General features: G+C 46.9%; 2 protein-coding genes across 3 annotated transcripts in view; one reads left to right on the top strand and one right to left on the bottom strand.

Moving 5' to 3' along the window:
* TMEM211 (transmembrane protein 211) overlaps window positions 1-2,713 on the bottom strand; it is an 85,775-nt gene extending 83,062 nt beyond the window's left edge. The window contains exon 1 of the mRNA XM_039362251.1: window positions 2,112-2,713. Coding sequence (XP_039218185.1) covers window positions 2,112-2,546 — 435 coding nt within the window. The 5' untranslated portion in view covers window positions 2,547-2,713. The remainder of the gene's footprint in view (window positions 1-2,111) is intronic.
* Window positions 2,714-8,148: 5,435 nt separating this feature from the next.
* Window positions 8,149-26,919, top strand: part of AKAP10 (A-kinase anchoring protein 10) — a 62,684-nt gene continuing 43,913 nt past the window's right edge. For both annotated transcript variants that reach the window (XM_039362243.1, XM_039362242.1), the window contains exon 1: window positions 8,149-8,356. In XM_039362243.1, coding sequence (XP_039218177.1) covers window positions 8,335-8,356 — 22 coding nt within the window. In that variant the 5' untranslated portion in view covers window positions 8,149-8,334. The remainder of the gene's footprint in view (window positions 8,357-26,919) is intronic.

Genomic DNA, 26,919 nt, shown 5'->3' with positions numbered 1-26,919 from the left:
ACTAAACCAATCACCAGGAGACAGTGAGTTCCAGTCCTGCTTAATCCTGAAAGCTTCTAGTTCTGCCTGCCTCAGCGCAACCCACCTGGCAAGGTGGTTGTTTGAGGAGAAAATAGGAAGAGGAAGGATATGTCCACCCCAAGAGTTATTTGTAAAAATAGCAAAGGCAGGAAAGAAAGAAAGAAAGAAAGAAAGAAAGAAAGAAAGAAAGAAAGAAAGAAAGAAAGAAAGAAAGAAAGAAAGAAAGAAAGAAAGAAAAGAAAAGAGAGAGGAAGGAAGGAAAGAAAAAGAAAGAGAAAACAGGAAGGAAGGAAAGGAGGAAAGAAGGAAAGGAAGGAAGGAAACAAGGGAGAAAAAGAAAGAAAGAAAGAAAGAAAGAAAGAAAGAAAGAAAGAAAGAAAGAGAAGGAAGGAAGGAAGGAAGGAAGGAGAGAGAGAGAGATAGAGAGAAGAGAAAGAGAGGGAGGGAAGAGAGATAAAAGAGTGGGGAGGGAGGGAGAGAGGGAGAGAAGGGGAAAGGAAGGAAAGATAGAAGGAAGGACCCACAACCAGCCAGGCAAACTCAAGACCAAAAGCTGCAATTGCCATTTCACTGCCCAGCGCCAATAATATTCATAATTGTCATTTTTTACCAGGAAGGGCGTCAGCTTGGCTATTCGGTGGAATCAAACAGTCCATGAAATGGGCTTGCCTGCTAAAGGACCCCAGATTCTTTTGTCCTCTCTCTGCCACCACAAAACCCCCCACACACACACACACACATGCACGTTCCAACAAAAGAACCCAGGGCGAAAACAAAATGATCCATTAACAACAATACACCATCAGCAGGACGTGTAGGAAAATAACACCCAGCTGCCTGCATCGTGCAGGCGACCTGTTGAAGCCATCCCTGCTCATCTTAACAGGAGTGGGGTCCTTGGGGAGTTTTAACAGCCCAATCTCAGCGGAGATCCGGATTTTTTTTTTTTTTAAAGCCTACTATAAACTCATATTGCAACCGGATGGACTTTTCACACCTTTATTTGAATCTCTGATTTTATGAAGGATTGTTTTTTTTTTCTGATTTGCAGCAATTTGACTCCTTGGAAGGGGTGCAAAAGGCACAGCTGCTTTACCGTGTTCCCCTTCACACGACTGTGTGCCGCAACTTGCACAAAACTGGGGACGTGAAGTGTGCTGAAGTCCCGCCGCCGCCGTGTAGGACCCACCATCGGCAGCCCAAACGGGGTGCCACCCACTCAAGGTAGAAAAATTGGCCCAGTGGCTGCGAGCCGATTTCACCGGCCCTGTCCAGGCTAATCTTTTAATTACAATTATCCTCTGTCTCACAGTCAGCCAGATGTTCAGGCTGGATTGGGGATTTTTAATCCGCCTATCCAGTCCTTCCCAAGAACCTGGGATAGGCAGATGTGGATGTTTGACGGTGTTTTTAAGATATGGTTGGAGAATGTAAGCAGTTCCCGACCAAGCTGCCTTTTTTGCAATTGACTGGTGGCGAATTGGTCAATGCCAGATGGGGCTTCTTGCACTTAAGGCCCCTGTGACTATTGCTGATTACCTTGGCTTTCTTTTGCCCAGTCCTCCTAATTTCATTTTTTTTTTTTTTTGTATTGTTGCAATTATTGTCCACTGGTGCTGCAATGCTACCAGGCAGCAAACGTGCCAATTACAAAGAACTGCCTCTCGGCTAAAGCCTCGCGTCCTTCTGGGCTCCAACCGGGACAGGCGGCCAGAGGTTCCCACGGGTTCCCACGACGCGCTAACCCCACGCGTGAATTTTGCGTGAACCCACCCGCCGCCAGCAGAACACGCGACTCAGGGTTGGACCGGGTCCGATCGGGTCGGAGCGGGTGGGGAGGGGTCCCTAAAGCCCGCCGCTGAATCCATCCTCCCGTCCGTCCGTCCATCCACCAGGCCCGGACACGCGGCGATCGCGGGTGGGTGACAAGACAGAAGTCAACCCGTCTCGTTATGGTCACGGCTCTCCGGGCTGGGCGAAGACCCCCGGCGCCTTGCCCAAAAGCGCGGGGCAAACTCCCCCCACCCAGCCAGCCCACCGCCGAGGCCCTTCCCCACGCACTCACCGACCCCACGCAGCGTGGGACTCACCTGCCAGGAGGCGGAGGGGATCCGGCCGAAGCCCCCCAGGCCGCCCAGGCCGTCGCAGGGCTCCACGTGCCGCGCGGCGGCGGTGGCGGCTTCCGAGCAGTGCCAGAGCAAGCCGAAGCTCACCTCGCCCACGCCGCCCACGGCTTCCACGGAGGCGGGCGCGGGGCTGCCCCAGCGCCGGCCGCCCCCTCCCCGCGGCCGGACGATCCAGGCGGGCGAGAGGAAGCCCAGGCTGCAGACGGCCAGCAGGCAGGAGGACAGGAGGACCCAGAAGCAGCCCACGCCGCTGAACATCATCGTGGGCAGAGCCGCCGCGGCGGGTGGCAGCCGGCCCGAGGCCAGCGATGGAGCCGGGCGCCCGGGCAGCAATGCAGCTTGCCCGCCGCTGCCCGCCTCCTCCTCCTCCTTCTTCTTCTTCTTGCGGCGCGGAGGCATGGAGGGGGCCGGGCCGGGCGGTGGGGGACCCCCAGCCAGCCAGCGACCCACGCGTGATCGCGGCTCACCGCAAGAGCCGGCGCCTGCAGGTGCCTCCCCCGCCTGGCCGCTCGGCCTCGCCTTCCCGGTGGGCGTCTCCCATGAGCCGGCTCCCCATCACGTGCAGGCCGGCCCCACCCACCCGCGAAGCGGGAGAGAGGGGGTGGCGTGGGGACGGGGGGGGGTCTTCTCCCCTACTCCCTTCCCCAGTGAAGCCTTCCCTTCTTCCCCCGCTGTTGAAAAGTCTCCTTGCCCCACTAGTGAAAAGCCAGGCGGAAGAAGGGGGGTATTGTTGGGGGGGGCTTTAAAAGAGAGAGAGAGACCCCCACCCACACATACACACAACCACCCAGGCTTTCCCACGACTGGGAACTCCGCGTGGGATGCCTAAGCAGCGGGATCCGCCCGCCGTGGGGCTGCAGCGAGTGGAGGAGTCCAAGACTCGCGGCGAGAACGTGGGGAGGCGAAACACGCGGAGAGCCCCCGTGCCTGAGGGTCGAGCTTGGTCGGTTGCGTTTTCCGTACTGGATTAGTACCTAACCCGGCCACTAGGCGGCTCAGCGAGGGACCAGGTGTATTCTAAGGCGTTGCTGCCCTCTAGCGGCCAGCCTGTGTTTTGCAGCTTTGATTTGTGCACCTGAGCTGTAGGATGTTGAATGATCATCATGGGGGAATGGGGCCATTTTGGGGGAAAGAGGCGGGTGTGGTTGTGGTGAACTCTTTGCACAGGTCTGTGAGAGCCTAGGGCAGGGGTAGGCAACCTTGGCTCTTTTATGACTGGTGGACTTCAACTCCCAGAATTCCTGAGCCAGCATGGCTCAGCTTGGAAACCTCTCCCTTTCCCCTCAGCATGGCTGGCTCAGGAATTCTGGGAGTTGAAGTCCACCAGTTATAAAAGAGCCAAGGTTGCCTACCCTTGGCCTAGGCCTAGGAGGCTTTATGAGTTGTGGACTTGAACTCCCAGAATTCCTGAGCTAGCAATGGGGGAAGTATGGCCCCTTGATGACTCGTGGACTTCAACTCCCAGAATTCCTGAGCCAGCATGGCTCAGCTTGGAAACCTCTCCCTTTTCCTCAGCTGGCTCAGGAATTCTGGGAGTTGAAGTCCACGAGTCATAAAAGAGCCAAGGTTGCCTACCCCTGCTCTAGGGGCTTTTCAAGGATAGAGCCCTTGACCAACTGGAACAATGGGCCTGGTCCAACAAAATGAGTTTCCATGTGGAGAAAAGCAAAGCTTTACATTTAGGCAGGAAAAACCAAAGGTACAAGTACAGATTGGGCGAGGCCTGGCTCAAAAACAGCCACTGTGAGAGGGACCTTGGAGTCCTAGTGGACGATCACTTGACCATGAGCCAGCTGTATGCAGCAGCGGCCAAAAAAGCTAACAAATCCTGGGTTGTATAAACAGAGGCATAGAATGAAGATCACACGAGGTATTAGTACCGCTTTATAAAACCCTAGTGAGGCCACATCTGGAATACTGCAGCCAATTTTGGTCACCATATCACAAAAAGATGTTGAGAGTTTGGAAAAAATTCAAAGAGCAACTAAGATAATCAAAGGCTTAGAAACTAAAACATACGAAGAATGGCCACGGGACTTGGGTTTGGCTAAAGAAAAGAAATAGAGGTGACATGGTAGCAGCGTTCCAGTATGGGGCTGCCACAAGGAAGAGGGGGGTCACGTTATTCTTCAAAGCACCAAAGGGCAGTACGAGAAACAATGGTTGGAAACAACCTGGAATTAAGGAGAAACTTCCTAGCAGTGAGGACAATTAACCAGTGGAACAGCTTGTCACCAGAAATCGTGGGCACTCCATCACTGGAGTTTTTTAAGAGAAGACTGGACATTCACCTGTCTGAGACAGGATAGGTTCTCCTGCTTGAGCAGGGGGCTGGACTAGAAGACCTCCAAGGTCCCTTCCAGCTTCTATTCTATTCTATTCTATTCTATTCTATTCTATTCTATTCTCAATAAAGATTCTAATCTATATTCTATTCTATTCTATTCATAATAGAGTAACAGACTTTATCTGCTCCTGCATTATACAAGTTTTATTTATTTTTTTAAAGATGTATAGTTGATAAATCACTTTGTTCAAATTTAGTAACTTTTAAGATGGGCGTATTTCAACTGGGCTGGGGGATTCTGGGAGTGGAAGTTTGAAATTTTAAAAGCTCAGATTGAGAAACACTGGATTAGGATATCTGTATAGTTTAATTTTCTAATCTGGTTAATATGCTGGCTGGGGAATTCGGGGAGTGGAAGTCAACCTATCTTAAGGTATGTTGGCTGAGGAATTCTGGGAGCTGAAATCCATCTACTCTAAGGCATGATGGCTGGGCAATTCTAGAAACTGAAGTCCACCCATCTTAAATTATGTTGACTGTTGAATTCTGGGAATTGAAGTCTACCCCTCTTAAAGCATGCTGGCTGGAGAATTCTGGCAGTCCACCCATCTTAAATTATGTTGACTGTTGAATTCTGGGAATTGAAGTCCACTCATCCTAAAGTATGCTGGCTGGAGAATTCTGGGAATGGAAATCACCCCATCTTAAAGTATGTTGGCTGGAGAATTTTGGGAGTCAAGGTCAACGTATCTTAAGGTTTGTTGGCTGGGAAGTTCTGGGAGTGAAAGTCCATCCATTTTAATTGCCCCAAAGAAGAGGGAGTCAAGCTCTTCTCCAAAGCGCCTGAAGGCGGGACAAGAAGCAACAGGTGGAAACTAACCAAGGAGAGAAGCAACCTAGAACTAAGGAGAAACTTCCTGACAGTTAGAACGATTAACCAGTGGAACAACCTGCCTCCAGAAGCGGTAAATGCTCCAACACTGGAAGTTTTTAAGAAGAGACTGGACAGCCATTTGTTTGAAATGGTGTAGGGTTTCCTGCCCGAGCAGGGGGTTGGACTAGATGACCTCCAAGGTCCCTTCAAGGTCTCCCTAGCTGGAGAATTCTGGGAGTAGAAGTCCACATAGTCTACTCTAAAGCATGCTGCCTGAGGAATTCTGGGAGTTGAAGTCCACCCAACAGTCAAGTCACCCAGGTGAAGGAACCCTGCTCTAAAGTGTAAAACTGAGCAGGTAGAACTTTATTTTGCTTGCAAGAAAACCCATTCCCTGGCGCCCCCTTGTGTTTATGAAGAGAGTTATCTGGGACAGTGTATTGAGTGGTGCCAAATATTTTCCAGGCTCCAAGTATTTTTGCAACAGCGATTACAAAAGAAATTAACTTAATTAATTAAAAGGGAAAAAAAGTCTTTGGGTGCATCGAAGCAAATCAATCTTCTTTGTCATACCCAAAAAAGTTTGCTGTCTAGACTGGTCTTGATAGAGCAGGGGGTCTTCCAACTTGGCCCTTTTATGACTTGTGGACCTCAACTCCCAGAATTCCTGAGCCAGCCATGCTGAGGAGAAATGGAGAGGTTTCCAAGCTGAGCTATTCTGGCTCAGGAATTCTGGGAGTTGAAGTCCACGAGTCATGAAGGGGACCATAGTTCCCCCATGCTGGCTGAGGAATTCTGGGAGTTGAAGTCCACAAGTCATGAAGGGGGCCATAGTTCCCCCATGCTGGCTCAAGAATTCTGGGAATTGAAATCCACGAGTCATGAAGAGGATCATATTTCCCCATGCTGGCTAAGGAATTCTGGGAGTTGAAGTCCACCAGTCATGAAGGGGGCCATAGTTCCCCCATGCTGGTTCAGGAATTCTGGGAGTTGAAGTCCACGAGTCATGAAGGGGCCATAGTTCCCCCATGCTGGCTCAGGAATTCTGGGAGTTGAAGTCCACGAATCATAAAAGGGCCAAGTTTCAAGACCCCCCCATGATAGAAGATTGCAGTTTGGAAGATAATCCTAAAAGGGCGATGCTAAAAGGCACTTGAGAGACCATCTACTCCAGTGTTTCTCAACCTTGATTATCTCAGGATATGTGGACTTCAACTACCAGAATTCCCCAGTCGGCATGGCTGTCTAGGTAATTCTGGGAAATGAAGTCCACCCATCTTAAAGTGGCCAAGTTTGAAACATCTTAGTCCTGACTTCTGCACTGTGCAAGAGAAGCAACTATCCTTCTTAGACAGCTCCAGGGATGGACAACCCACCTCTTCCCTGGGGGCGGGGGGGGGTTAAGCAAATCCCTGCAGTTGTTAAGTGAATCACATGGTCGTTAAGCAAATCCAGCTTCCTCCATTGACATTCTTTGTTGGAAGCTGGGCTGTGTTCACAAATGGAGATCACATGATCCTAGGATGCTGCAACCATTGTAAACACATGCCAGTTGCCCACTGCCCAAATTTTGATTGCATGACCTTGGAGATGCTGCATCAGTCATGAATGTGAGGACCGGGGAGACATGATAGCAGTATTCCAGTATCTGACGGGCTGCCACATGGCAGAGGGGAGCCAGGATTGACTGTAGCCACCTGTAGCCAGGATGGAGCCAGGATTGGGAATCCATCCTGTATCAGGCTTCACTTCAGGGGGTTGCTAAATGTGGAGGGGGGAAAAACGCACTTTGCCTAAAAATGTTCCCCAGCCAGGCATCTTTGAGGAGTATGGACTACAACTCCCATCAATGTGGGGTTAAATGAGACCTGTAGTCCAACAACCGCAAGGAATGCTTGTCCGAGTCACCTCTGGGGCATTTCTGATCACTTTCACAAAGGTTCTTTTTTTCCTCTCTCTCTCTGTAAATTGCAGATGTTCTATATCGAGTGATTTATTTTATGTACTTTTGTTGTTATGTTTATGCAGCCTATATTGGAGGTGGTTACCCTTTGAGAGCTGTATGCAACAAAATCTCATATTTGTTTTGTTGATTAGTGTACATTTAAAGTGACAATAAAGTTATTATTCTACTCTATTTTAATTATTCTATTCTATTTTCTATATTCTATTCTATTCCATTTTTCTATATTTTATTTTATTCCATTTTTCTATATTCTATTCTATTTTCTATATTCTATTCTATAGAATTCTAGTCTATATTCTATTCTATTTTTCTACATTCTCTTCTGTTCTATTTTCTATATCTATCCTGTTCTATTCTAATTTTCTATATTCTATTCTATTTTCTATATCTATTCTATTCTATTCTAATTTTCTATATTCTATTCTATTCTATTCTATTCTAATTTTCTATATTCTATTCTATTCTATTCTAATTTTCTATATTCTATTCTATTTTCTATTCAATTCTTTTCTATTATTCCTGGGTTTGGGACTCTTGCCCTTATCCAACATGGCTGAACGGGCATCCGCTCCTGTTTCAGGAATGGGCCGTGCGGGATTCTCTTGCCCTGCCTCAAGAATTCCGCCGGCCCGGAAATCTCACCCTCTTCCAAGATGGCCTCTCCGCCTCACTCTTCCCTCCCGCGCGTGGCGGGCCCTGTTCCAAGACGCCTTCCCTGAACGCCCCGCCTCCTCCCTCCTCTCGCTTCTTTCTGATTGGACGCCCGGCTCTATGCCCGCTGGGATGCCTTGTCGGGTGAGGGCTAAAAAAGGCTTCCGGGCCGGTCTTTTTTTTTTTTTTTTTTCTTCATTTCCCGACAGGCTTTGCGCGCCGTCGCCGCCCGGAAGAAGGAGCCTGCGCCGCGGCGGCCGCTGTTGACAACATGGCGGCTGCCGCCTCCTGCTCCTCCTCCTCCTCCTGCTCGGTGCGGGGCGCGGGAGGCGGCGGCGGGAGGAGGAAGAGGAAGGCGAGCCAGCAGCCCTGAGGGACGGCCCAGGCAGGCCTGCCCGCCGGCGCCGCCATGTCTTTCTTCAGGAGGAAAGGTAGCCGCGCTTTTGGGTCGGGGGAGGGGAGGGACTGGCGGAGGTGAAGAAGGGAGGGGTGCCTTGCTGGGGAGGGGGCTGCGCCCGTCTTTGGGCCTGGGGGGGACGGAGGAGAGAGGGAGGAGGAAAAGGGGGCGGGGGGGGCCCTGGAGGCTACGCAGCATGGGCTTTGCGACACTTGAAACATGGGCTTTGTAGTACCGTGGCACTGGCGGGGAAGGGGCTTTGCGGAGAGGGGGCTGCCTGTTTGGGGGGGGGAGGATGAAAAGAGGGGGGGGCTGGAGGCTACGCAGCATGGGCTTTGCGGCACTTGAAACATGGGCTTTGTAGTACCGTGGCACTGGCGGGGGAGGGGCTTTGCGGAGAGGGGGCTGCCTGTTTGTGGGGCTGGGAGGATGAAAAGGGGGCGGGGGGGCTGGAGGCCACGCAGCATGGGCTTTGCGGCACTTGAAACATGGGCTTTGTAGTACCGTGGCACTGGCGGGGGAGGGGCTTTGCGGAGAAGGGGCTGCCTGTGGGGGGAAGGAGGAAAAGGGGGCGGGGGCTCGGGGCTACGCAGCATGGGCTTTGTGATACTTCAAACATGGGTTTTGTAGTGTTGCGCTGATGGAGAGGATGCCTGTTTGGGGCGGGAGAAAAAGGGGGCGGGGGACTGGACTCAGCATGGGCTTTGCGATACTTGGAACATGGGTTTTGTAGTACGGTGGCACTGGTGGGGGAGGGTCTTTTAAAGAGGGGGCTGCCTGTTTGTGGGGGGGGAGGAGGACAGGGGACTGGAGGCTACGCAGCATGGGCTTTGCGGCACTGGAAACATGGGATTTGTAGTACTATGTCAGTGGGGAGGGGCTTTGCAGAGAGGGGCTGCCTGTTGGGAGGATGAAAAGGGGGCTGAGGACTGGAGGCTACGCAGCATGGGCTTTGCGACACTTGAAACATGGGCTTGGTAGTACTGTGGCGATGGTGGGGGAAGGGCTTTGTGGAGAGGGGGCTGCCTGTTTGGGGGGGAGAGGATGAAAAGAAGGGACTGGAGGCTACGTAGCATGGGCTTTGCGACACTCGAAACATGGGTTTTGTAGTATTGTTGCGGTGATGGGGAGGGGGTGCCTGTTTGGGGGGGAGGAAAAGGGCTGGGGACTGGAGGCTACGCAACATGGGCTTTGTGATACTTGAAACATGAGTTTTGTAGTACTGTGGCACTTGGGGGAGGGGCTTTGTGGAGAGGGGGCTGCCTGTTTGGGGGGAGGATGAAAAGGGGGCAGGGACTGGAGGCTAGGCAGCATGGGCTTTGCGACACTTGAAACATGGGTTTTGTAGTACTGTGGCACTGGTGGGGGAGGGGCTTTGCTGGGGAGGGGGCTGCCTGTTTTGGAAGGGGTCTTCAGTCAAGGGAGCAGGGGAATTGAGGGGACGGGGCTGGCTTCATGAGTTAAGCAGATATGGGCTGCCCCAGTGAATGGGGGGGTATAATGATAAAGGGGGAGAAAGATGGGGGGTCTTTACCTGGAGGGAGGAGATGTGCCAGGTCTTGGAATGCCAAGGTGGACCCAGTCAGATGAGGTGGGCTATCTTTGCCTACACAGGGAAGGGTCCTGGACCTGTAACTCAGGCAGTCCTCAACTTATAACCGCCGCACCTTATGATCTTTCTCCCCACAGTTCTTAAGTGAATTGCTGCACTTGTGAAATTAGTAACCGGGTTAAGTGAATCTGGCTTCCCCATTGACTTTGTTTGTCAAAAGATCACAAAAGAGTGGTGGAATATTCAAAAGATTTTTAAGAGAAAGATAAAGTTTACCCCGCAGTTATTTTTGTTGGGTATCATGGTAGATTTTGATGCTAAAGAAATTAATTTGATGCTGAATCTTATAACAGCTGCAAGATTATTGGTGGGGCAATATTGGAAGAAAAACTCTTTGCCTACTATGGAAGAATGGATACTTAAGGTGTCTAATTTAGCCGAAATGGCGAAAATCTCCACCTATTTGAAGGACCATTCACAAGAAAAATACATTTCGGTTTGGAGAAGATGGATTGATTATATTCAAAAGAAATATGAGACTGAAAAGTATTATCTTGCTTACGAGTAGATTTTAGATTATTATTAATAGTTTAATATGATTGAATTTATATTAGTTTTAGTGTTATGGTTTAATTATATTATTATTTTTGTTTTCAATTTGTTAATATTTGTTTTGAAAAGGAGTTAAAGTATATTACGGTTTGATTGATAGTACAGTTGGGTAATGTTAGTTAAATTATGATTGTTGATTTGTTACCCTGTAATCAGCTCTGGGAAGTGGGGGAGGGGTGGGAGGGGTTTGGGTTATATTGTATTAAATTTGTAAAACTTTTAATAAAAACAAGATCACAAAAGAGGACACTGCAGTCGTCATAAATAGGAACCAGTTGCCAAGGCACTGAATTTTAATCACATGACTGTACTGGCAGGGGGGGGGAATTGTCAGAATAGGGGCACATCCAGGGGAGGGCTTGTTAGGAAATGGAAAGCCAGTGGGGACACAGAGAAATTGGGCTGGTGCCGAGCAGCTTTGGGCCTTCTTGGATGGGAGACCACTAAGAAAGCCTAGATTGTGTGCTAGACTGCAAAATAAACTGAAACCACGATGGGAGACTTGGGAGATAGGGTATCGGTCTGACTCTGCCTAGCAGGAAGTTAAGGCCCCAAAGACATGCGTGTGTGTTGTGCTATTAAATTAAGTATTTACAATAGATGCTATTAAGAGGCAGCTGGAACTACAGGATTTATTTGGTCTAGTGCAGGAGTAGGGAACCTTGGCCTTTTATGACTCGTGGACTTCAACTCCCAGAATTCCTGAGCCAGCATGGGGGAACTATGGCTCCCTTCATAACTTGTGGACTTCAACTCCCAGAATTCCTGAGCCAGCATGGGGGAACTATGGCTCCCTTCATAACTTGTGGACTTCAACTCCCAGAATTCCTGAGCCAGCATGGGGGAACTGTGGCCCCCTTCATGACTGGTGGACTTCAACTCCCAGAATTCCTGAGCCAGCATGGCTCAGCATGTTAACCTCTCCCTTTCCCCTCAGCATGGCTGGCTCAGGAATTCTGGGAGTTGAAGTCCACCAGTCATAAAAGAGCCAAGGTTGCCTACCCCTGGTCTAGTGGTTAAAGCACAGGGCCTAGAAAGCAAAGAGATGATAAATTCAAGTTCTGCCTTAGCCATGAACGAACACCTGGGTGACTTTGGGCCTGTCTCTTGTTCTTAGCCCAACCCACCTCACAGGGTGGTTGTGAGGAAAATAGGAGGAAGATATGTTCACGGCCTTATTTGTAAAAATAAAAATTTAAATATAAGTGTGTGGGTTTCCCCTCCAGCTGCCTAAGCCTCTTCCTCCTCTCCAAGCAATCATGAGAGTTCTTGGGTGGGGGGGTTCCTGAGGAGAGAAGCCCCCCAACACATAAAGAACGGTTGCTGGAATTGGGTATGTCTATTTCAGCGGTTCTCAACCTGTGGGTCGGGACCCCATTTGGGGTCGAACGACCATTCCATGGGGGTCGCCAAACAACACAGTCCGCCATTTTTCCCCCCTTTTCCTTAGCTGTGCTCCTCCCTTTTATTCTATTCACTTTTGAAAGCCAATAGAATAGACTCTCTTGAATAGAGTCTAATTCTATTGGCTTTCAAAAGCCCATAGGAATTGTCCAGGCTGTCTCTGCCCTGCTGAGCCCGCCAAAAGTCCCCTTCTGCAAACGGTGCTACACCAGTTGAGTAGTCCTCGACTTACAACCGGTTGAGTAGTCCTCGACTTACGACCGGCTGGGGGTCGCGGCATTAAAAAGGTTGAGAACCACTGGGCTAGTTAAATGAAAAGAAGGACTAAGGGGGTGACATGATAGCAGCGTTCCAGTATCTCAGGGGCTGCCCCAAAGAAGAGGGAGTCAAAGTGCCTGAAGGCAGGACAAGAAGCAACTGGATGGACATTAATCAAGGAGAAAAGCAACTCTAAAACTAAGGAGAAATTTCCTGACAGTCAGAACAATTAACCAGTGGAACTCCTTGCCTCCAGAAGTTGTGAATGCTCCAACACTGGGAGTTTTAAAGAAGAGATTGGACAGCCATTTTTTCCGGAATGGGATAGGATCTCCTGCCTGAGCAGGGGGCTGGATTAGAAGACCTCCAAGGTCCCTTCCAACTGTGTTATTCTACATTCTGTGCCTGTGCTGCATTTTTTCTGCATTCCAGGAAATCCTCAGATTAGCAACCTTGGTGGAGTTAATTGAGCGACTGTGCATCATTGTGCTAAATCCTAGGAAGGGCCCAAGGTCCTGAATGAATGTTTTGAAAGCCACACAATAGCAGCTTCTAAAAGAAGGCGAGCCCTATCATTGTTTCTGAAAAGCTTTCTAAAGCTGCAGGCTCAACAATTGAGGCAGGCCTCTGAGGTTTATGATATAGCAGTGTTTCTCAACCTTGACAATTTTAAGGCATGTGGACTTCAACTCCTAGAATTCCACAGCCAGCATTGCTGGCTGTGGAATTCTGGGAGTTGAAGTCCACATGCCTTAAAATTGTCAAGGTTGAGAAACACTGTGATATACTCACGTACTCTTGAGTATTCGTGTTGGGAATCTGTTTTCCTTTTGTGTCGCCTTTGGTAGAAAGCACGGAGTGGTCAGACCTGAACAGGTGATTCTTTGGAGGCTGTTCTCGTAATACTCTGAATTTCGGGATTTGCAGATGAATCACATTTGCACGCTGAATCTGAAGAGATTATCCAAGTGGCATGAACATAAAAAAGCTATTTTGAAGGGCAGAATCCAGCCAAGAAAAAAGAGGAAAAGCTTTGTGGAATTCATCATGTCAGCTGTGTAATTTAGGTGTGATTTGAGGGTGTCTCGTGTTAAATAGACTAAGGTGTCCTTAAAACAAAACGCCGGACTCTTTTCGAATAGAAATAATGCTTTGGAGGGAATTTGTAGGAGGCGCGGAAGAAATAGCCCGGTTAATTGTAGTCCTCGGCTTACAACATTCTAAGGAGAAACTTCCTGACAGTGAGAACAATCAACCAGTGGAACTCCTTGCCTCCAGAACTTGTGAATGCTCCAACACTGGAAGTTTTTAAGATGAGACTGGGCAGCCATTTGTCTGAAATGGGATAGGGTTTCCTGCCTGAGCAGGGGGTTGGAATAGATGACCCCCCAAGGTCCCTTCCAACTATTATTATTATTATTGAACATTGCACAGTCAGCCAGATGTTCAGACTGGATTTGGCATTTTTGTCTACCTATCGAGTCCTTACCCAGGACCTGGGATAGGCAGATGTGGATGTTTGATGGTATTACAGATCTCGTCGCAGGATGGAAGCAGTTCCTAGTAAGGCCGCCTTTTGTTGTTGTTGTTTTTATTATTATTAATTGACCGTTCACAGTTACAACAGCACTCAAAGTGACTTATGACCCGTTTTCACACTTACGACCATTGCAGCATCCACGCGGTCGAAATTCCGATGCTTGGCAAGTAGTTCATATTTATGACGGTCGCTATGTCCCAGATTACGTCATCCCCTTTGGCGACCTTCCGACAAGCCAAGTCAACGGGGAAGCCAGCTTGCACTTCACAACCGGGTTGCTAATTTAACAACTGCAGGGATTCACTTAACAACGGTGGCAAGAAAAGACATCCAGCGGGGCAAAACACACTTGACGACGGTCTGGCTTAGCCACAGAAATTACGGGTTCAGTTGCGGTCATTTCATGACCCAACTAGGTAACGTCATCAGTGCTAGAAGGGAGTGGGGTTTGCTCTCTGTTTACATACAAGCATACAGGAAAAGCCACTCCCATTAAAGGAGAATATTTGTAGCTGAGGGTTGAAATGAGGGGTCCTGGGTGCTCTCTGAGCTTGGTGGGTTTCTTGCAGACGTTTCATGACCCAACTAGCTAACATCATCAGTGTTAGAAGGGAATGGGTTTTGCAGAGAGGAGGAGAGAGACTGAGAATTCTTGGGATCTCTGGGGTTGGTGATTTTCCTGCAGACGTTTCATGACCCAACGGTTGCTGGAATTGGGAATGTCTCGTTTAATGAAGAGAAGGACGAGGGGGGACCCAATAGCAGCCTTCCAATATCTCAGGGGCTGCCCCAAAGAAGAGGCAGTCAAGCTATTCTCCAAAGCGCCTGAAGGCAGGACAAGAAGCAACGGATGGAAACTAACCAAGGAGAGAAGCAACCTGGAACTAAGGAGAAATTTTCTGGGAACATTTAACCAGTGGAACTACTTGTCACCAGAAGTTGTGGGTGCTCCATCACTGGAAGTTTTTAAGAAGACATTGGACAACCGTTTCTCTGGAATTGTCTGACAATTGAGCATTGTCTGACAATTGGGCATATATATAAAATAAGACCGGGTGCATGTATATATATAAAAAAGACCAGGTCTTACGTTAATTTTTGCTACAAAAGATGCATCAGGGCTTATTTTCCAGTTGGGTTATATATTTGGGGAAATATGGTACTAAATGCGTCCGTCTTGTGATTTACATTCAGATGCTTGGCAACTGATTCATATTTATGACGGTCACAGTGTCCCAGGGTCATGTGAAGTGACCAAAACCTGTTGCAACCACCCAGCAGACGGGGGGGGGGGGGGGAGATAAAAACCAAATACTCCCCCCACCCCCGCTGCCAATCCTCAACAGAAATGCTCACAACAATTAAAACCTCAGACAGGAGGAAGAGCGCGGCCGGGCGGGCAGGCAGGTGTCTTGCTCGGCTGTGGCTCGGGGGGCACTTTTTTCAGTGCCGTTGTAACTTCAAACAGTCACTAAGCGAACTGTTGTAAGTCGAGGACTACCTATTCTTTATCACATTTTTCCTTTTTGGGAGGGGTGTCATCAAGTTTTTGACACCTTGCTGGGCGACTGGTGGTACTTGGATGTTGCCATATCCTAAAAATGGTACAATGGGTGAAAAGGTTGAATAGCTCTATTCTATTCTATTCTATTCTATTCTATTCTATTCTATTCTATTCTATTCTATTCTATTCTATTCTACTCTCCTGTTCCATTCCATTCTATTCTATTCTATTCCTATTCTATTCTATATTCTACTCTATTCCATTCTATTCTATTCTATCTTCTCTTTCATTCTATTCTATTCTATTCTAAAGGGTGAAAAGCCCTGGACTAGATGACCTCCAAGGTCCCTTCCAACTTTATTATTATTTATTATTATTAAATATTAAAATCAGAGATGCATGGGGGGGGGAAAGTGGGATCTGTTATTACTCAATGAACCCACTGCCTTTTGAGGTGCTTTAATTCTATACCCTGGGTAGCTTCTGCTCAAAACTGTGGCTTTCTTCGAAGTCTTGAGCTACAGAATTGGTCTTACATGGCGGATAGAAACAGGTGGCGTGTGATTATTATTTTTTTTTAAGTTCCTTTTTTCTTCCTCGGTTCTTTTCTCGGAGAAGTGGTGCAATGCTGGCTTTTAACACAGCTCTGGGCTCACGTGCCAGAGGTGTTATCTCAAGGCAATAAAGCTTTGCAAGTGACCCTCAAATGGTCCAGAATTGGAAGCAATAGCCAGACAGGCTCTTTTTGTGGGTCAGTAACATTTGCGGATGTTTGGCATCAAAATTGTAGTTGGCTGTCATTTATCCCATTTGTCTTGATTCCGTAGTCTTAAGACAACTGGAGAAACTCCAGAATTCTGGAGGCTTAAAACACATGAAGGACGGTTGCTGGAATTGGGTACGTCCAGTTTAATGAAGATAAGGACGAGGGGGGACATGAGAGCAGTCTTCCAGTATCTCAGGGGCTGCCCCAAAGAAGAGGGAGTCAAGCTATTCTCCAAAGCGCCTGAAGGCCAGACAAGAAGCAACGGATGGAAACTAATCCAGGAGAGAAGCAACCTGGAACTAAGGAGAAACTTCCTGACAGTGAGAACAATTAACCAGTGGAACAACCTGCCTCCAGAAGTTGTGAATGCTCCAACACTGGAAATTTTTAAGAAGAGACTAGACAGCCATTTGTCTGCAATGGGATAGGGTTTCCTGCCTGAGCAGGGGGTTGGACTAGATGACCTCCAAGGTCCCTTCCAACTCTGTTATTCTGTTAAACAAAGAGAAAGATTGGAGAGACATGATAGCAGTGTCCCAATATCTCAGGGGCTGCCCCAAAGAAGAGGGAGTCAAGCTACTCTCCAAAGCACCGGAAGGCAGGACGAGAAGCAATGGATGGAAACTAATCCAGGAGAGAAGCAACCTAGAACTAAGGAGAAACTTCCTGACACTGAGGTCAATTAACCAGGGGAACAGCTTGCCACCAGAAGCGGTGAATGCTCCAACACTGGAAATTTTTAAGAAGAGACTGGACAGCCATTTGTCTGCAATGGGATAGGGTTTCCTGCCTGAGCAGGGGGTTGGACTAGATGACCTCCAAGGTCCCTTCTAACTCTGTTATTCTGTTATACATAAGAATGAGGAAAGCTGTTTCCCCTCTACCTTTCTCCTGAGTGTAAACCTGCCCTTGTGCAAATAGTTAAATAGTTCTGAACTCCTTGAAGAAAAGTGGATCGGAAAACTCCTCTCCTTCCAAGGTGTGCAGATGTGCAAGCAATTAAACATTTATAAAGTCCACGGTTAAAGGCCAAACAGGACAAACGTTGAAAAAAAGCCAACTCCGTGGCTTAAATTCCAATTTCAAATCACTTAAGGGATTGAGGGAAACGAGTCTTCGGAGCTTTCTAAAAAGCCGATGAACCTAGCCAAGCAGCCCATAATAATTTAAGAGCTGCTGGGTTCAACCCAAGAGAGACAGCCAGGCAGATGGCTATGGAAAGAAATATGAGCCTCATCGGAGGAGAAGAAAAAAACAAAAAACTCTGCAGCCCAATAAATCAGGGAATAACAGAATCCAGGTAGTCCTCAACTTACAACTCGGTGCCAGTCCAAGTTACAAGGGCACCGAAAAAAGTAACCTTACAACCATTTGCAGCATCCCCAATTCTGGGAGTTGAAGTCCACGCATCTGAAAAGTTGCCAAGGTTGAGAAAAACTGGGGTAGAAGATCTGGTTCCCAGGTGTGTTTTTAGATTTTGGACTGGTATGGATCTATCTCGTCTTAATTTCGAGCCTTAAGAAGACTTATTTTCTTTTCCGCTGATCTGTTGAAGGCATCCTAATGCCGGAATTTTTCTCCTCTGTCAAAATGTGTTGAAAAACAGTATTTCTGGGTGGGGCAGGGGAAAAAAAAACTCCATCTTTTTAGCTGTTCCCACCCTTTGGCCAGTAGTAGGAAAATTTTGCCAAATTCCACAGATGCCAGCTGTTCAGATTTTTCCACTTCTTCAGATTTCTTCTTCCCAGTGTGTGAAATCTTCCAGTTACGTGCCTTTAAAAGGGTGATGTATACAACAGTCCTTGATTTATGATAGAATAATAGAGTTGGAAGGGACCTTGGAGGTCTTCTAGTCCAACCCCCTGCTCAGGCAGGAAATCCCATTTCGGACAAATGGCTGTCCAGTCTCTTCTTAAAAACTTCCAGTGTTGGAGTATTCTCAGCTTCTGGAGGCAGGTTGTTCCACTGGTTAATTGTTCTCACTGTCAGGAAGTTTCTCCTTAATTATAGGTTGCTTCTCTCTTGAGTTTCCATCCGTTGCTTCTTGTCCTGCCTTCTGGTGCTTTGGAGAATAGTGTGGGAAGTCAGGCCCCCCCAGAGAAGGAAATATTAAAAGGGCAGAAAAATATATTTCCTCAAAGGATCTTAAAGAGGCAGAAAAGCATGCTCCAGGTCTCCCTCCTCCAAGCAGAAACCAGCTCTGTAGAAATGCAGATGTAAACCATTCAGGAAGGTTGAAGCTAGAAGATTAAGAAGACAAAGACACCTAAAATCTACATGCCCCACCCAAACTCTAAGACAGGATATAATAGGATTAACACAGATGCCAAAGGGCACACTCAGACTCAGGTCAAAGTTCATGCCACAGGAAGAACTCCAAACAAAAGGCTCCGGAGGGTATAAAAACCCACTCCCTACGTGTTCTCGCTCTCTTTTCTTCCAGAGCCATCTTTCTGTCTGGCTCTCCTCTTCAATAAACTGCAACTTTCTTGCTAAAGCTGTCACCATGTTGTTTATTCCTGGCTTGGACTGAACCATGATGAAGACTTTTCCTTCAACAATAGTGTGACTCCTCTTCTTTGTGGCAGCCCCTGAGATATTGGAGGATGCTATCATGTCCCCCCTGGTCCTTCTCTTCATTAAAGTAGACATACCCAATTCCAGCAACCGTTCCTCGTATATTTTAGCCTCCAGTCCCCTTCCAACTCTATTATTCTGTTATATATAACTGATAACTCAACTGTCATGGTTCTGACAGATAAATCTCTTCAAAAGAACTTCGAGGCGTTGTTTTCCTTAAAGAATCTTTTATTCGAGAAACACAATATTGGCACCACATAGTTGAAGCCAAAAACTGAATTTCCCTCCCCTGGATACAAAGTAGCAGAGCACAATTCCTTCCTCCAATTAACAGTCATAAATCACATTCCCCAATTAGCTTGAAGCCCAGGCTTTCTCTCCAGCAGCCCGGCCAAATCTCTATCAACTCTGGGTGCAATAACCTTGATTCTCACCTAGGTTTAGTGTTGTTATGTCTAGCTAAACTCTCATTCACATTCCCCCCCCCCTCCCAGCATCAACGAACTCTAAAAGCGATAGAGAAAACATGGCTGCATTTCCATCTGTTGTCAAAGCAAGAACATCCGACGTTAGCAGCGTTGACGCCAACAGCTCCAGCAAGGAGAAAAATGGGATATTTGGTGCCCTTGTTTTTTGAGGCAGCACCTATTGAAAGCTAAAACCACCCCAATGTTTTGCAGTCAATACTATTACTACAAAGGTTAAAAATTCGAAATAGGGCCAGGGTGGGGCAAAGGGGGAATCAGTTTCACTTTGAGAGGCAGATAGATGGTGACCTAGTTTAAACTTTTTTTTTTCTTTGCGTGCAGAATCTCTGGACGTTTGAGCCTCCAAAAGAGTTGACTGTGGGTTCACATTAACCAAAAGTCACTCAGTGCCGCTTTTCCAATGCAGCAGTAAGGGATAAAATATCTTTTCACGGCCTTTTCTGGAATGTTTACAGAAAGATCGTGTCAAAAAATTTTACACGTCCAGTTTTGGGCGTGCAGGGAAGGATTGTGTTAAAGTTTACAAATGTTAATCGACAAACCAGACAGTAAAGGATATCTTTGCTGGTTGAGATTTGTAAAGAAATAGTATGTTTTGTAATGATTGAGAAAAACCTTGGCTTTATTAGGCCTACAGGTAGTTTTGGACTTATAGCCTTAAAGCTCAGAAGAGTACCGTATTTTCCGGCGTATAAGACGACCCCCGACTTCAGAAAAGATTTGCATGGTTTAGAACAGTTTTTCTCAACCTTGACAATTTTAAGGCATGTGGACTTCAACTCCCAGAATTCCACAGCCAGCAATGCTGGCTGTGGAATTCTGGGAGTTGAAGTCCACATGCCTTAAAATTGTCAAGGTTGAGAAACACTGGTTTAGAAAGTCGTCTTATACGCCAGAAAATACGGTAAATCTCTCGTCCCAGTGATCGGCTCCAATTCGATTTTGCATCCTTACCCCGGGACCTGGATATTTGCCTTCATTCGTTATAACCTTTTGTTTATTCCAAGTTACAACAGCGCTAGAAAAAGTGACATGTGACTGTTATTTCACACTTAACAACCGTTGGAGCATTCCCCCAAGGCCACGGGATGAAAATTCAGACGCTTGGCAACTGACTTGTACTTATCACGGTTGCAGAGTCCCGGGGTCATGTGATCGCCTTTTGCGACGGTGTGACAAGCAAAGTCAATGGAGGGGGGAAGCTGGATTCACTTAAAAACCATGTGACTAACTTAAGGACTGAAGTGATTCATTTAACAACTGTAGCAAGAAAGGTCGTAAAACAGGGCAAAACTAAACAACTGTCTCGCTTGGCAACAGAGATTTTGGCCTCAATTGGGATTGTAAGTTAAGGACTAGCTCAGGGGTAGGCAATCTTGGCCCCTTCATGACTGGTGGACTTCAACTCCCAGAATTCCTGAGCCAGTATGGGGGAATTATGGCCCGTTCATGACTTGTGGACTTCAACTCCCAGAATTCCTGAGCCAGCATGGGGGAACTATGGCCCCCTTCATGACTCGTGGACTTCAACTCCCAGCCAGCATGGGGAAACTATGGCCCCCTTCATGACTTGTGGACTTCAATTCCCAGAATTCCTGAGCCAGTATGGGGGAATTATGGCCCCTTCATGACTTGTGGACTTCAACTCCCAGAATTCCTGAGGCAGCATGAGGGAAACTTTGGCCCCTTCATGACTTGTGGATTTCAACTCTCAGAATTCCTGAGGCAGCATGGCTGAGCTTGGAAACCTCTCCTCAGCATGGCTGGCTCAGGAATTCTGGGAGTTGAAGTCCACCAGTCCTAAAAGAGCCCAGGTTGCCTCCCCCTGGACTAGCTGTTTTCCACTTCAGTGTGACAATCAACTACCCACCAACTTCACCTTTGGAAAATACATTTCAGAGCCTTCCTCTCCCCTCCTTCACCCTCTTCCAAGCCCCAAGTATATGTGCCGCTGCTCCGTGCTAATATGGAGTGTGCTGTGGTGTGTTATTTTCAAACTTGTTTGTGTCTTGCAAGGTCAACGTCTGTGTGGGTGTAAGTGTGAAATGCACCTCTGTCGAATTACCAGCATAGCAGCCGGATAACGTTGGAATGTTCTTCCTTTTGAGTCAGCCCAGCCCAAGAAGGAGAAGCACCTGCAAGTCTGGGAACCAGTTTTGCAACAGGGAGGCTATTGTGTGATTTCAGGCGGTTCGGATCTCGACCATGAGCCCCTCCTTGCTCCCTTGGCCAGGCCTGGGTGTAGTTCAAGAAGCGGTGGGGTCCATGGTGCTCTCTGAGCTTCGAGGTTTTCTTGAGGACGCTTCATGACCCAACTAGGTAACATCATCAGTGCTAGGAGCCTGTGTGGTTTGCAGAATGGAGGAAGAGGAGAAGGAGGAGGAGGACTGTGGGATCCTTGGTGCTCTCTAAGCTTGGAGGTTTTCTTGAGGACACTTCATGACCCAGCTAGGTAACATCATCAGTGCTAGAAGCCTGCGTGGTTTGCAGAATGGAGGAGGAGAATGAGGAGGAAGAGGAAACAGAGACTGTTTCTTGCAGATGTTTCATTACCCAGCTAGGTAACATCATCAGTGCTAGAAGGGAGTGAGGTTTGTGGAGTGAAGGAGAAGAGGAGAAAGAGGAGGGGGGAGGAGGAGATTGTGGGGCCCTTGGTGCTCTCTGAGCTTGGTGGTTTTCTTGCAGACGTTTCATGACCCAACTAGGTAACATCATCAGTGCTAGAAGGGAGGGGGGTTTGCAGGGAGGAGATGGAAGAGGAGGAGGAGGAGGATGACTATGGGGTCCTTGGTGTTCTCTGAGCTTGGTGGTTTTCTTGCAGACGTTTCATGATCCAACTGGGTAGCATCATCAGAGAAGGGAGGAGGACTGTGGGGGTCCTTGGTGCTCTCTGAACTGGGTGGTTTTCTTGCAGACGTTTCATGACCCAACTAAGGAACATCATCAGTGCTAGAAGGGAGAGGGGAGCTGAAGGAAGGAGGAGGACTGTGGGGTCCTGGGTGCTCTCTGAGCTTGGTTGTGCTCTTGCAGACGTTTCATTGCCCAACTAGGTAACATCATCAGTGCTAGACGGGAGGAGGAGGAGGACTGTGGGGTCCTGGGTGCTCTCTGAGGTTGGTGGCTTCCTTGCAGGCGTCTCATGACCCAGCTAGGTAACATCATCAGTGCTAAGTGGGGTTTGTGGAGTGGAGGGGAAAGAGAGTCAGGAGGACAAAGAGCAGAAAGGAGCAGGGTAGGAAGAGGAGGACGGTGGGGTCCCTGGTGCTCTCTGAGCTGTGGTTTTCTTGCAGACGTTGCATGACCCAGCTAGGCAGCATCATCAGTGCTAGAAGGGAGGAGGAGGACTGTGGGGGTCCTTGTGCTCTGAGCTGGGTGGTTTTCCTGCAGACGTTTCCTGACCCAGCTAGGTAACATCATCAGTGCTAGAAGGGGAGAGGAGGAGGACTGTGCGGGTCCTGGGTGCTCTCTGAGCTTGGTGGTTTTCTTGCAGACGTTTCATGACCCAACTAGGTAACATCATCAGTGCTAGAAGGGAGTGGGGGGGGTTGCAAGGAGAAAGGAAGAAAGAGGAGCAGAAGGAGGGGGAGGAGGACTGTGGGGTTGTTGGTGCTCTCTGCTTTTTTTTTTTTTTTTTCCAGATGTTTCATGACCTAACTAGGGAACATTTTACACCCATCATATGTTGAGAGGTCGGCATATCCTGCTGTTTGTGCCTGGCGCTATTAACAACTCATTTCAATCACAGATGATAAGATAGCACGGAAATTAAAAAAAGGCCTAATGAATGCATCAATTAAAATTCACAATGAAATATGCGATCAAAGCAGCAGCTAGAGAGTTCCTCCACCAAGGCAATTTCCATTTGTAATTAGCAGTGAGATGTAATAAAAGAGCCTGAGAAGATACAGATCATCCTCGACTTAACAAACATTTGTTTAGTGACCATTTGGAGTTACAGTGGCGTTGAGAAACGTAACTTGCAGTTGATTTTCACGATTACAGCTATCTATCATCATCTATCCATCCATCCATCTATTCTTTTTATTTATCTATCTATCTATCTACCTATCTATCTATCTACCTATCTATCTACTATATCATTTATCTACCTATCTACCTGCTATCATCCATCCATCCACCCACCTATTTTTATCTATCTGTCTCTGTCTGTCTATTTCATTTATCTACCTATCTACCTAGCTATCATCCATCCATCCATCCACCCACCTATTTTATCTATCTATCTATCATCTATCTAATTTATCTACCTATCTACCTAGCTATCATCCATCCATCCATCCATCCACCCACCTATTTTTATCTATCTATCTATCTATCTATCTATCTATCTATCTATCTATCTATCTATCTATCTATCTATCTAATTTATCTACCTATCTACCTAGCTATCTATCCATCCATCCATCCATCCACCCACCTATTTTTATCTATCTATCTATCTATCTATCTATCTATCTATCTATCTATCTATCTATCTATCTTCTATATCATTTATCTACCTAGCTATCATCTATCCATCCATCCACCCACCTATTTTTATCTATCTATCTATCTATCTATCTATCTATCTATCTATCTATCTATCTATCTATCTATCTATCTAATTTATCTACCTATCTACCTAGCTATCATCCATCCATCCATCCACCCACCTATTTTTATCTATCTATCTATCTATCTATCTATCTATCTATCTATCTATCTATCTATCTATCTTCTATATCATTTATCTACCTAGCTATCATCTATCCATCCATCCACCCACCTATTTTTATCTATCTATCTATCTATCTATCTATCTATCTATCTATCATAGCTATCTATCATAGCTATCTATCTCATCTACCTACCTACCTACCTACCTTGCTGTGCTATTGGTTTGACACACTGAAGTGAAAACACAACTGGCCGAGTCTGCTAAGTTCCTAAGTTTTGGAACAGGGAGAGGTGAAACCGCCCCAGACCCTCCTCTCTCGCTTGGAAAACCTGTCAGATCAATCTGCAAAATTTCCAGATAGGATTTATATTTATAGAAGTCGCCTTGGGGAGAGACAGTTCTCTTGCTCAGAGTCTGCCTGCAAAATTCCAGGGCAAACGTCTATTTTTACTAAATATATCCATTCTCTTGCGGACTCCAAACTCCCAAGCAGTGTTTCTTAACCTCAATCACTTCAAGAGGGGGGGGGGAGGAATTCAACTCCCAGAATTCCCAGAATGGCTGGCTGGGGAATTCTAGGAGTCCATCCATCTTAAAGCCTGTTGGCTGGAGAATTCTGGGAATTGAATTTCATCTATCTTAAAGCCTGCTGGCTGGGGAATTCTGGGGATTGAATTCCATCTATCTTCAGGCTGACTGGGGAATTCTGGGAGTGGAAGTGCACCCATCTTAAAGCCTGCTGGCTAGGGAATTCTGGGAGTTGAAGTCCACCCCCCTTTAAAACCTGCTGGCGGGGGAACTTGGAGTGGAAGTCCACCCCCCCTTAAAACCTCCTGGCGGGGGAATTCTGGGAGTGGAAGTCCACCCCCCCTTAAAACTTGCTAACTGGGGAATTCTGGGAGTGGAAGTTCGCCCATCTTAAAGCAGGCTGGCTGGGGAATTCTGGGAGTGGAAGTCCACCCATCTTAAAGTTGAAAAATACTGCGCTGGAGGCTAGCACAGGTTGACCTACGACCTCAACTGAGCCAAAAACGTATGTTGCTAAGTGAGACCTTTGTCAAGTGAGTTTTGCCCCATTTGATGACCATTCTTGCCACAGTTGTTAAGTGAATCCTTACCATTGTCAAGTTAGCCACACCGTGGTTAAATTAGTCTGCGCTTCCCCATTGACTCTGCTTATCAAAAGGTTTACAAAAAGGGGATCACATGACCCCAGGACACTGCAACCGTCATAAGTACCTGCCAGTTGCCAAGTGTGAAAAACGGTCGTAACTCCCTTTCTCCAGTGCCGGACATTAAACAAACTGTCGTAACTCGAGGACTGCCTGTATTAGAGGCGATCTTACAAATCAGGCAGGATCAACCCTTCTTAATGCTTGGATGAGCCAAAAATATAAGTTGATTTTATTATTTAGTGGATCTAAGTTGAACTTGGAAGCAAAAAATATCTTTGCAAAAAGGCAGAAGCAAACAGCTCCAGTGTTTTTACCCCCCGAAATTTGATCCAGAGGTATATAAATATAAATCTTCATGAGTTGAGTTTGACTTATAAAAGTAGTCCTCGACTTACATCCTTTTGTTTAACAGTTTTGTGACCTGAATTTGAAGTTCTGACATTCCCTCCCGCTGTGGTCATGTGATCACATTTTGGGTGCTTCTTCCCCCTAGATCAGGGGGTAGGCAACCTTGGCTCTTTTATGACTCGTGGACTTCAATTCCCAGAATTCCTGAGCCAGCATGGGGGAACTATGGCCCCTTCATGACTCGTGGACTTCAACTCCCAGAATTCTTGAGCCAGCATGGCTCAGCTTGGAAACCTCTCCCTTTCCCCTCAGCATGGCTGGCTCAGGAATTCTGGGAGTTGAAGTCCACGAGTCATAAAAGAGCCAAGATTGCCTACCCCTGCCCTAGGTCCTTCCCTCAGACCATTACACCATGACTGTTAACACTAATTTAATTATGTAGTCCTCAGCTTAACGACCAGAATTCAGCCCCAAAATTCCATTGCTAACCGTTGTAAAGTGAGCTTTGCCCCCTTTCTGGCCACAGTGCTTAAGTGGATCGCTGCGGTTGTTAAGTTAGTGACACGGTTGTTAAGTGAATCTGGCTTCTCCGTTGCCTTTGGTTGTCAGAAGGTCGTCAAAGGGGATCACGCGACCTGCAACCGTCATAAATACGAGTCAGTGGCCAAGCAGCCAAATGTTGATCACATGATCATAAGGACGCTGCAGTGGTCGTAAGTGTGAAAAACAGTCATAAGCTGCTTTTTTCCAGTGCTGCTGTACCTTGAACCGGTTACTAAACGAACGGTTGTAAGTCCAGGACTTACAACTGAATAAAATAAGGTGTTTTTTTTATTAAAAGTTTTACAAATTTATTACATATAAACCCCTCCCACCCCTTGCCCCCCCCACTTCCCAGAGCTGATTACAGGGTAACAAATAAACAAACATAATCTAATTAACATTAACCAACTATGCTATCAATCAAAACCATAACACATTTTAACTCCTTTTCAAAACAAGTATTAACGAATTAAAAACAAAAATAATAATATAATTAATACTAAAAATAATATAAATTCAATCATATTAAACTAATAATTATCTAAAATCTACTCATATGCAAGATAATACTTTTCAGTCTCATATTTCTTTTGACTATAATCAATCCATCTTCCCTGAATAAAATAAGTTTGAAGGGAAGAGCGTTTCCTTCTTGCTATTAACACAGAAACCTTTACGTAGCGGCAAATATTTGCATACTCAGTCATTATCAGCCATCTTGCCTTCCGAGAATTACTTTCTTTCTTTAATTGCATTTTTAATTGTTTTAAGACTTTCGTTTGCTCTTTCTGAAAGAGAGAGACAAAGCCAAGCCACAAAGAACATTCCTGGTATTTTAAAGCAGTTTTTAATCTCTCTACTTCACCTTCCCAAGGCTTCTGGAGGGCGATGTATATATATGAAAAAATAAAAATAAAAATCTGCTCTTGACGTTCCGGTCAGAAAGTCAGTCTGGACATACAAGGAAAGGAAACCTACTGGACAACGTTCAGTTGGCCGTTCGGAACGGTGACAGTTGACAAGCGAACGTCAAGCCAGAACTTTGTGGTCTGGCTTGCCCTGAAAACCACCCGGCCGCAGACGGAAGGGAGGTCCATGTAGCCCTGTACCACATGTCCCATGTGCCTTTCTCCGGGTTTTTGAGACACT

This window comes from Crotalus tigris, unplaced genomic scaffold (genome assembly GCF_016545835.1).
Source record: "Crotalus tigris isolate CLP2741 ecotype Arizona unplaced genomic scaffold, ASM1654583v1 scf7180000019405.536791, whole genome shotgun sequence".
Taxonomy (NCBI): domain Eukaryota; kingdom Metazoa; phylum Chordata; class Lepidosauria; order Squamata; family Viperidae; genus Crotalus; species Crotalus tigris.
The sequence above is the reverse complement of the archived record's forward strand: the minus strand, read 5'-3'. Positions and strand labels throughout refer to the sequence as shown.